Source organism: Zonotrichia leucophrys, chromosome 1 (assembly GCF_028769735.1).
Source record: "Zonotrichia leucophrys gambelii isolate GWCS_2022_RI chromosome 1, RI_Zleu_2.0, whole genome shotgun sequence".
In the NCBI taxonomy this organism is placed as follows: domain Eukaryota; kingdom Metazoa; phylum Chordata; class Aves; order Passeriformes; family Passerellidae; genus Zonotrichia; species Zonotrichia leucophrys.
Genome location: NC_088169.1, coordinates 49,844,977 through 49,857,092, shown reverse-complemented (window position 1 = coordinate 49,857,092; position 12,116 = coordinate 49,844,977). Strand labels below are relative to the sequence as shown.

General features: G+C 36.5%; 1 protein-coding gene across 10 annotated transcripts in view; it reads right to left on the bottom strand.

The window, feature by feature from the left end:
• MYCBP2 (MYC binding protein 2) overlaps positions 1 to 12,116 on the bottom strand; it is a 175,667-nt gene that overhangs the window by 27,071 nt on the left and 136,480 nt on the right. For all 10 annotated transcript variants that reach the window (XM_064713139.1, XM_064713077.1, XM_064713113.1 and 7 more), the window contains 3 exons: positions 2,448 to 4,094; positions 1,324 to 1,493; positions 340 to 584 (listed from right to left, as the gene is read on the bottom strand). In XM_064713139.1, coding sequence (XP_064569209.1) covers positions 340 to 584; positions 1,324 to 1,493; positions 2,448 to 4,094 — 2,062 coding nt within the window. The remainder of the gene's footprint in view (positions 1 to 339; positions 585 to 1,323; positions 1,494 to 2,447; positions 4,095 to 12,116) is intronic.

Below are 12,116 nucleotides of genomic sequence, written 5' to 3'. Positions count from 1 at the left end.
TATTTTTAACTGTGAAGAGAAAAAAGTAGCACGTATGTCTGCTACTAATACACTAAGGTAAACTCTTTGGGAAATTCCAAATTCTTTGGACAGAAACTGAACTGTTATAAAATATTTAGCATCTAAAAACTACTTAGGGCATATTTGACTCTAGGAGAAAATACAATCTAAAAGATTGAAGAGGATCATGGATCAAAATAGATGAAAAAAACATCATGAAGAACTAGGAAAATATGTCTTTTTCTATGAAAGCTTTAGTTCAGTTTACAGACACATTTTTATCCAATACTCTGCATAAATGAGGGTTAAAATCAATATTCATACATGCCCTTTAATTACCTTGCTAATGTCTGTAGATAGAGACATGGCATCTTAATGGGAAAGTCTTCAGAAATTCCTTCTTTTAGACTGGGAAGTTGAGATTGGAATGCTTTTGCAGGGTTATAGCAGAGGATACTGGGCTCAGCAGCACTACTCAGCGACAGTAAATAGAGTGCATTGGCTTTAATCACTTGATGAGCTTCCATAGTTGGCAAGGCACGAGGTGTCTTAACTTGCATTGGTTTTCTCCTAGATTGTTTAATCTAGATAGATTTAAATAAGGCATAATTAAATTCACCACAGGAAAACCTGATGACCTATCTCATAATAGAGCTGCTGAATTCTACCCGTTGTAAAATGCCTCCTATGACAAAACACATTTCTATTACTTTCCTACCTTTGCAAACATTTAATAGTTTGATAGTTCTGACACTTGTCTTAAGATTAATTTTGTGTGGAAACAGTTTCAAAAAATTTAGATTAAAAATAAAGTTAAATTAGCATCATTAAGATCAATATATTTGCATACTTTGAGCAAGATTTTGAAATTAGTCCTTGAAGACCACTACAAGAAAAACACCTTTTGTACTATTTCCATTAAAAACTCCTCTAATGGCATCTTGTATGCAAAGATCTGGATTATTAGGATCATTAAAAAAACTTCAAACATGAAGTTAAAACAGCCCTCATTTTAGCAAACAAATAAAACCATTCAAAATTAAATAAACTGACAGATGCTAACAAAACTATTACATTCAATCCTGTGGCTATAGAGGGATAAAAAATAAAATTACTTTACAAATTTGAGCACACTATCATCTGAAGGAAAGAAAACCTGTCAGAAGCCAGTGACGTTTCTCTTTTATCTTAAACCTAACAATGAGGATAAGAGGCTATTCCCAAATTATGAAGTTCCAAATTTTTTAAACTAGTCCTTCTTTTCAAGTTGTGAACACAGCACTACTAAGCAGACAGGAAGTTAAACAGAGAAGCTGAAAATACCTTCTCTCTTGCCGCTGCTTGTTTTTCACGGAGGTACTTTTCTCTGCACCGATCGCACACCAGATACCACGTGCTCCCTCCGATGCCACCATCGCCACAATTGCCAGCCCATCCTCCACAGAAGTGCCCAATGCTGTTGTACCCTTGGCCACCGGCATAGCGGCCACAGCCTACATGGGGGAAAGTGAGAACAACTGATTTCAAATGCAGGATTCTTACTCTATTATTTATTGCTCTAAAAGAGGGATGAAGAGGGGAGAAAGGGAAGTGCTTGTCTTTTTCCAGCCTGATTTTCTACTTTTCTATGTGTCTGAATTGTTCTTTATAAAACTTGAAAACGACATTTGTATGCTTTAGATAGTGGTGGGATACATGGACAAGAACAGACAAGAACCTTGTTTTGGTTCTTGTCCATGTATCCCACCACTATCTAAAGAATACAAATGTCGTTTTCAAGTTTTATAAAGAACTTATCCAAAGCATGAACAGATCCCCATTTAGACAGCTAAGTTATAGTTAAGGTGAGTATTTTAAGTTAGCCAACAATATCTGTAATTTAACAAACACAAAAATCTTGCTTCCTAGCTAACAAAGCTTAAGAAGGAATGGAGGGTATTCTTTTGCTGATTAGAGTTTCTCAGAAAGATTCAGGACTTTAACTTTGCACACACAGTGCTAAAAAAAAGTAGAGACCAACAAATACGTAAAAAATAAAGTCACTGATACCCAGTACTGACACAGCAGACAGAAGCTCCCTACTCTTGACAGTAGAGCAGTAACAGAAAACTTCTGTCAATGTAGAAACTCTAACTGACCAATCTCATTTTTTATTTCAGCACAGCTTCAAATCCTAAAGTGTAAAACACAGCATGTTTCTGAAGAGCTACTGTAAAGTCAGAGCATTATTTTGACCTTGTTTCAAACAACTTAGAAACTTAAGATTCCTAACTACTTAAAATTATACACAAAGATGTGCAACTGATCTGTATACAAGTATAACTTTTAATTTAGTGTATATAACAGAAAGCATAGCCTGACATTCTCCTAACAGCAACTAACACCAAAGCATGTGTGTGAAATATACTTTATGGATGGACATGGGAATTAAAAATATGGAGTCTTACCTGGATGAGCTTGTCTCATGTGGTAAGTCACTGGATATGGATGGGATTCTCCACACAACTCACAGATGGTATCTTTTTCTGGTCCTCCCACTGCAAGCTGGGCCATCTCACCAAAAAGATTTCCCCTTGGCCTAGCTTCAATTTTTTCTTTTTTCTTTTTCTCCTTTTTGGCTTTCTTGTTATCTTTGTCACTTTCCTTCTTCTTTAAGACTGCGCATGAACCAGGACTTGGAAAAATCATGTTTTGGGAAGCTGCTTTAATAGTTGCTAAAGAAATATCTTCCCAGAAAGCTACTAAGTGCTGCAGTGTTAATGGAAGAGGAGACTTGGATTTCATTGTGTGATGACTGGATGTTTCAAAGGAGGTAGTTTCATTTTTTCCATCCTCACACTTTTCATGCAGAGGCGGTTCTTTTAACATTGAGAGGACTTTGTTTTTATTGATGCTACCCATTTTAGAGATATCTGGTCCGTGAGGTGAGATGTTGAACATGTTAAGAGCAGATGATATTTCCAATGAATGTCTATTTTTCAACTTGGTCTCTTTTTCCTCTGCAGGTTGTTGAGTAAGACTGCTTCGTATAGGTGCATGCTCTTTGGACAGTTCTGGATTAAACTTCAAGAAAGATGAGCATGCCATGGCATCATGAACTATTCCTTCATGCCAAAGAAATGCGGCAAATACGGCTCGAGCACATTCTGCAACAGAAGGTGACATTGCTTGCTTGGCAGGCTCTATGGGCTTTGATCCATCTCCTTTGAAAAGGAAGTTGGATTTTTCCTTTTTGGGTCTTGTGTGCCTGCCAGCACATTTACGGCTCACTTTCGGAGATGCTCTCATGTCTTGCTCATCCTTCAGTGGTGCTTTTCCAATGCTGAAATGAACTTTATTAGAACCATCGTCCAGACTTCTGAATTCGGTGTTGTCTTCACAGGTGGTATCTGTAATGCTGTCAGTCTTCAAAGTACTCGAAGTACAGACTTCAACTACCTCACTGTGAAGATTTTCTTGTACGACATGAGGGGAAGGAGCTCTATTTTCAGTTTCTGGTGCAGATTTTCCATCTTTCGTAGTAATTTTTGGCTTGGGTGAAGTGGACCTCCCCCTTAAGGGTTCTGTTAGCGGCACTTTCTTTTTGCGAAGCGTGTCTGGATCTAACGTGTAAGAATCTGATTTGGAGCGTTCTCGAGGAGGATCAAGCTTTGTTTTTACAGGGGATGAAGCTTTCTGAGGTAGAGTTGTTTTGTCATTGGGTGACGAGGATCGTGGAGAACTAGCACCGGATCTAATGCCTGTAAGTGTCTTTGTCTTTGGAGAAGTTGACCGGGTTCCTGGCCCTGGAGATTCAGCTCTCAGGCCAGGAGTTGTTCTTCCATCAGTTTTTAGTGTTTGCAGAGTGTTATGATTTGGTGACAAAGACCTGCTGTGCGAGTCTGAGCGCAACTTGGCGGCATCTGATTTCAGCATCAGGCACTCGCTGGCCGATAAGCCATCGGTATTTCTGGGCTTCTTCTGCTCGGCAGCGGCTCGGTTCATTCGCACGTCAAGCTTGGGTGACCTGCAGTCAGATCTGTGCTTGGATGCCATGTCTGATTTTCCTGCTGGAGAAATCGGTCTAGCAGCTCCTGTGAAATTCATTCGGTCACCTGTATAATGTTTCATAATTGAATTGTTACATGCTGACAGTGACACCCTCGATAGTACAAAACAAAGACTGAAGACCTGAACACAAGGTAAGCATCAAACACATGCTTCTGTTCACATCAAAATGAAAGGAAACATGAAGGGATCTTTTTCACCCTAGAATACTTTTGATACATTTCTTTTCCCAAAGATACACAGAAACAAGTGTTAGGAAGTTTTTACAGAAAAAACCACTACTATGGAGGTTGGCAAAAGGCACAGTTCATTCTTTCTAAAAAACGCACTATTTACATCCCTAGGTGAAATTCCAGAGTTAACTAAGTTTACCACAGCTGCGACAGAAACCAGGGACTATTTATCTGCTATCTCAATGTGTGACAGGCTGACTGCAACAGGAGACCAAATGTATTGCCAGATTTATTTTCTTCAATGCTCAAAAGCCAGGAATTGTAGGAAATAAACACTTAGTAAGGCAAACTGGGCGAGAGGCTTTCAAATATGCTCAAAATGACTCAAATGGATAATCAATGCAATCTACTTTTTCAAATCTAAAATCTACCCTATCTTCAGCTATAAAAAACATTTAAACCCCTCCAAAACAAGAAACCCACTTTTTCAACCACTAAGTTAAATGGCCAGCTTTGGTCAGTGATGTCGTCCTACTTCAGTGCACTAATTTATTGTTCCTATGCACATTGACTTTATACATATATTAATCTACAGAGCTGTAAGACTACAAGAGCTACAAGAACTACAGGCAGCTTAGTACAGGTACATACAAAACAAATATATGCAAAAAGTAGCTTATGAAGGCAATCTGCTTCTGATACCTCTGTGAACCAAGTTTCTGCTGTAGAATTGTACTCTGAAAATTAATCCAAGCAATATGGAAATTACTGGCAAGCAATGCAGCAGTTAATACAGCTGTCTCTCCATGAATCCTTACTGCAAAATCTTGAATGCAGAGTTAAATCCTTTTGATTTGAATGGGTTTTCATTAATCAAACATGAGAAGTGTTTCCCTAGTAAGCCTGCAGAATTAGGAAACAGTACTTAGGAATATTTTTCTTTTCTAGATATTAAAAAGGTTATTTGCATTTGTCTGGGCTTATTTTTGAGAAAGCAACTATTTGTTAAAAAATAAAGTTTCAATTAATCAAAGAGTATTTGCAAATTTAAGCCTTGATTTCTTATGGGAACAGGATAGACAGTCACCTTTTAACTAGTATCTTCAGTATTAGAAGATGTGAAATCAGTGTCTACTTTCTTATGCATTATGGGATCTGAAGCAACTTCATGAAGTTCTCAATCACCAACCCTTACCCCTACCCTAGAAAATACATAGATGCAATTTTTTCCTATTATCTCTCACAATATAAAAAACAACCAAGAAAAATTTAGGAAAATTTTGAGCAAAATTTATCAACAAGATGCTTCCTCATGTTGTAAAAAATTTTTATTTGCTATTTCCATATTTAAATACCTTACAATAAAACTAACAGCAAAAGGAAAAAAGTGAAGGATGAATTATATTGGAATATTTAACAAGCCTGAAATTTAGAATACTTTTCTGCCTTTCCAATACATGGCAGAAGTTCATACTTCTAAGAGCAGAGAAGAAATATCGTGTCTATATTCAAGAATAATATATCAAATGTAAGCAAATAGAATATAATGAGAATATAGCAAGTATTTATCATCCTAATCAATTTTGAGAGTCTAATCTGTCTTCATTTCTACTAGTTCTATAATTGTTTTTCACTTGGAAGGGGGAAGTTGGCATAAGAAGGCAAGAAATAACATGGTAAATTGTGGTTTATAAAATGACTGTTCTTGCTAAAAGAAAAAAAAAGTTTTGCAGTCCAAGCATTTCAGCCATTCCAGCTTAATTATTCACCAGTTTTACTCATGAGTTATTTTGAGATGCTTATTTTGTGATAAATTCTGAAATGCAAATTAGAATTACTTTTATACACATTTTTCCCAGTCTCCCAGATCAGAAAATACTTAAGGTTGAAAGTTTTACAGAATGCCTCATAAAAGAGAAAAAAAATGTGAAAAGATGACAATCATTTTAGAGGACATATAACACTTCAAGCCATTCAGCAAATACCAAATTTGAAGTACATGCATGATTAGCAAATACCAATGAGGAAAACATTCCAGAACAAAACTGCTTATGAAAGGTATAGCCTAACGATGGCTTCCAACAAAAATAGTATCTTGTTTTTTAAGAAAACAAAGGTTTGCACATAGAGAAATAATCCTAAGCAGCATTCAGGAGTATCAGCACAAAAAGAAAAATCTCCCTAAGAAAAAAGTGCATAAAACAGCAAGCTTCTTTGTCTGTAAGCAAGAAAAAATTCCCAGATCTTATTTCCTGTTTCTTCTTATATACTTTTGCCTATTGTTTAAAACAGCTGTAATTAGACTAACAGTCACTTTCCATTTTACAAAGCAGAGACAGCTACATTGTGCATGATGGAGTTGCTGCAACTCAGGAAGGCAACACTGAATGATTACATCAGATGAGCTCCCAACAAATACCAAATTTGAACATTCGCTTTCAAAACATTATTTTCTTACATGATTGAAATGAAAATGCATGGAAGGAGAAAGAAGCACAAACCCAAAACATTTTGCAGGTAAAAAATCTGAATAACCTTGCTATGTTGGCATGCATACCCACCCTTCAGTTTGTGAGAGAGGGATGAAATAGCAGAGGCAGGCCCAGCTACATCACTACTTTTGTAAATACGCTCACGAGAAGCAAGGCAGCAGGATGGAGTTTCTACAGTGGAAAACAGTTGCACAGAAGCAGCACAGATTCAATGGAAAAGCAGCAGAGATAAAAACAACAGCATTTCAAATGATATGCATCTTCTTTGCTATGTATTGTGAATTCCTACATTAGTTTTAAATGACAGACAGTAGTTTGTATAGGAATGCAGTAAATCAGCTTCCTTGATCTAAAAATGCTGCAATTTCAATCTTAGTTTTTAGGATCTAAAAATGTAATATATGAGGGCTAGCCAATGACAGTTATGGTTCATTATAAAAATCAGCAGTGTCTAGTTTTGAACTGAACCTGGATTTGAGATGTTAGCATTTAATCTGTAAGTTCAAAAATTATTTAGAACTTCAATATGGTCTTCCAGATGATCAATTTACACATTCTTTAGTGAAAATTAGAGAACATCTGATTTAATTTTGGAGTCTTGTTAATCACTTGAAAGAATGAAAAAAAATACAATAAACACACCAAAACACTCTTTTCAGAAGTGATTGCACCTCATTAATGTAATGTTTTGAAAAACTTCACATATGTAATGTGAAGTTCCTCAATACAAGAAACCTAACTAGTAGTAGATCAATGTCTACCCAACAGTATACAGATGAAAAAAAAATCTGCATCAGGTCTTAAAAATAATTTTGATTTAAGAAAAATTCTGATGTCACCCAAGATAATTTCAGTACAGTGTACTGACATCAAATCTGTTAGAAATACAACTCCACAAAAATAAAACTTGGGGAGAAATAATAGGGAGTTTTCATTTCAGTCTATAATTTTTTTTTCTGGTTTTAAGTCCTATTCCTTCCTTTGGAAAAAAAAAGTGTACAATTCTTACTGAAGTAATAATGGTAAAGAGAATGTGCATGTTAGAAGATACTGTTTTAGACAGACCTTTTTGTATAAATGGAGTAAGGTAGTTGTATTGAAAATAATTATTTCAATTCCTACACTGTTTAAGACACCTTTTTGTTCTGGTAATACATTTACTAATTTGTACACTCAACAAGCCTGCTACCTTATGCAATGAGCTATGGTTCCAGAAACTCTGCAATGAGAAGGTGTTCGTACATTTGAAGTAAGAATTTCATTCTCTAAAAAAGGAAATGAATCCTTAATTTTTCAATACAGTATTAACACAGATTTAACACCAGTATTACCTACTTTTGATACCAATAACAACTATATGGCTTCTGAGCAACAGGATGTCACTCTGTCAATTTTTAAAGGTAAAAGGCAGACAAACATTAGGAGCACAAAACAGCAGTAGCAGCAAACCTAAAAATTTGATACACTAGCATCCCACGAATACTGAAAGGAAAATTTTTACAAAATCCACTTTCAGGAATGCACATTTATACTTCATTCTTTCACTCTGTCTCTGAGAACACTTACATTTTACAATACTGTAATCTAGCGTTGAATGATGCACTACTACTATTAAATTGTTTCAAGGGGACTGTGGGTGCAGCAGTATAACTGGAAAGCCTCAGGGACCAACATTTTGATCAGAACTCCCTCTTCTTGAAACATCCTCAAAGACTACAAAGACAAGGCAGGCAAGGCTGTCTCATGAGCCATTCAAATATGACAGTGTGCCTTTAGTCATGCTCTTTCCTTCATCGTGGAAACACCTCCAGCTTGAAAAGCCACCCAATATGGAACATAAGAGGCAATTCAATTTCAATGGCAGGATTGAAATTTCAGCAGCTGTGCCTACTTCCTCTGAGGAAACCTAGGAAGCAAGACATACCACTAACTGGCTCGTGTGAATCTTCTTTAAGCAAACTCTGTAACCATCATGTAAAGTGCCACTGGAAAATAGAGTTAGCTTCAAGTTTCTTCTGACATGCCACTGCTTTTCTGCACCGTGATGAATGAAAGCACTGACCTGCCTTTGCTGTGCTGCCTGAGCAATGGATACCTCTTAAAAATAATGTACTCTTCTTTCACTCACTTTTACTGACATGGAAATTGCAATACAGCTGTCAGTTTAATCTCCTCAAGCACTGCAATCAACATATCTTTCTTCTCCTCCTGAAAATGCCAAATGTCATAGTAACAGCAGGACTAGGACTTTTTTAGAAATTATTTTTCCATGAATAAAAGAATGCACTGAAGTAAAAAAAAAAAAAGCTTGAATATTAAAGAGAAAAATGTATTTAATATGGTTAAAGTAGGGATATGAGTGAATGAATTAAAGCAAAAGCTGAAATAAGCTATAATGAGAAAAATATTGGCAATATTCTATACCAATGGTGGGGCTTGGAACACTAACACTTGAGCCACATAAGTGTATTAACTGAAAGAAGCGTTCCTGTGCTGGAAAGGTATATAAAAAAATGAATTCTATGATTTTCTAATTTCTAACTACAACTTTTGAAGATGTGATACGAGGGGATTAGTTCTAAAAAAACACCTGACACAATTTGCACTCTTTCTCCAGGCTTTACCACACCAGCCCTCCAAGGATGGTTTTGGATTGACCAGGCCAAATGTATGTTCCATATGTACCTTTGCCTATAGAACTTGAAAAGCCTAGGTTATAGGACCATTTAATTTAGCTCAAATTTTCAGGAATGATACCTTGGCAATATGCAGCCAAGGTACCATTATTTTTAATTTTTAATTTATGAAAAAACAATTAGACTAGTTGTCACTGGTTTAACTGATGATTAAATCACATATAGAAGAGATCACCATGCCTGGTTGAGAAGATTCTCTCAATTTTACTGAGACACTACCAAGAAGCACATCTTATCTGCTCCATATGTGTGCTGGTCTTTTGTGCCCCCTCTACAGTTTTAGAAAATGCAGACAGAAGCACTGTGGCTCTAAATGCAATTTCACCAGCGCCTAGTTGGGAAAGGAACAAAACCCAAAAGAAAAAGATCACACAATACTGAAAGGATGTGTGGAGGAACTCCTGACAAGAATGGCAGGAGCTGATGATGGGTGGTTGGACTGCAGCTCTGCAGCACAGACTGCAAAGGAAGCAGCTGACAGGACCCTGTATAGAACAGCAGCTCAGCACTGCAGCTTCTGCCTGCACAGGAAGAAGTACCTCAAACAAGCTGCATGGCTGCTGGGAGGGAGGGAAGTTAACATATCAGAAATCATGGGGGTCCAAAGCTTTTTAGCCCAGAAATCCATCCCTCATTTGCAGTATCAACTCAGGTGTAAGGAAACATGGCATACAGGTCTAACACTGGTGACTGCAAAGTCTCACACTTCCCTCCCTAACTTCAGAGCTCAACAGCCAATCATCAAATTTTGGTAACTGACGCTGGACAACATGCCAAGATCCTGTGACTCACACTTGCCACATCTAAGGAGATTTATAACCTAGCATGTATTGCTGAAGGTTGAGAAACTAGATCTTCCATGACCCTCTAGGCTTCCTCACTTCCCCTACAATCAGAACTCAACAGAAATTTGAGTCTTCTCTGCTTTTAGCAAAGTTCGTTGACAAATAAATCAACCAACCAGCAATAATCTTGTGGGTATGGCAGTTTGCACAAGCAAATCTGTTACTGATCATCTTACAGGCTTCTCAGAAGCAAGCCTAAGCAGGCTGCAGCAATTACAGCCTGTTTTGGTCAAATATCCAAGGAAGAAACATACATAAACTTGTGATCTTACTGGAAAAAAATTCTTGCTAAGGCTCCAAGTCAACACAGATGTTCCTGTACTCTAAGGTAGGTTCTGCCAGGTCTTTTACCTTTTCTGAACTTTTAGTTGCACACAAGACTAACAAAGAATTAAAATAAATGGCAAGAGTACCTCAATTTTGTCTGTCCTTGTGAAAAAGAAAACAATCTCTTGTATAGCTATGTCTGAAAAGTAGCAAAGGAATTAAGCAGGACAGAACAAACAGCCCTTCAGACTTCTAGCAAGTAACACAAAACTGAGTAACAGTTTCCCTTTTGCTTTTCCTAATATCCCTTCTGCAACACATTCTTTGGTATAACACAGAGTGCTGTTGTAACTCATTTACAATGTGAAAGGAGCAACAGAGGCACTTTTTATTTCCTCAAGCATTATATCTCAGGAGGTGATTGTCCTAAACTGTAGTATTTCTGAAAAAAATAACCAGACACTGTGTTGGAGGAAAAAGGTTGTGACAAATCCTTTCCTCCTTTCTTAAGTGAATTTGCAAACCAAACCTCAAGGACAGAAAAAGCTCCTGAAAAAACAGATACCTACAAACACTTCTAAGGAAAACTATAATCTGTCACCAGCACAAAGTATGTTTATATCAGATCAAGATTTTTCTTCCTATTACAAAAATCTAAATAAAGGAAATAATTCTAGAGGGCATTCAGCAGAATCCTAGCTTTCCTCAGAATTATGCCAAACCAAATTTCTCCCCAGAGATAGAGATACTTGAGGAAGAACTGAAAATGTAAACAGTAGACTGAACTATTTAGGCTGACTTGCAATCAAGATTGGCATTTAGTATATAACATCTGCAGACAGGAAAATCTGGGCTGGCAAAACTTCTTTCAACTATTAGACCATCATTAGTCCATTTAATAAAACAGTATACTGACTATAAGCATTCATTTTAATTTTAAAATCTAACTTTACTGCAGGAAGCACTTATGGATGAAGCATGCAATTGGAAACTAAAACTAAGTGTATCTAGGGCAAAAATTCAATTGACTTGATATGGACTAAAGATGTGTTGTTTAGTGGATTACTTTTAATTACATGTTTGGTAACAGAAGGCTATAAAGTGATTTAGAATTAATTAATTAAAACTGCATACTTAAAATTAGTTTCTGTTACTGAAAGTTCTAATATAACTGCATAAAACTTTTAAATGAACAAGTAAATTGATATAGTCTTACAGGCATCCCTGACTATATGCTGAATTTGGATGTACTTGCAAATGGAGGATGAACAAGTTTGCAAAAGTCTTAAGAAATTTAAACCAGAAATCTCCCATGTTATTCTTTAACTTTGTGAAAACAAAAACATTAGTATTTCTCTCCTTTATGAATAATTTACATTATCTGCATGAAACCTGACACTGGATAATAAACTGCTTAAAAAAACCTCTTTGTATCAAATCACAGTCAGTGTTCAGTACACCAGTTCAGGCTGACAATTTTTTCCCTTCTGGAAGGGCAAATCACCAAACTGGTTGAGACTTTGTACTAAGCTAAGATCCCAGACACAAATTCAAAAAAATTTTCCAGTTTCATAATTTTATTATTTGGTAGACCAC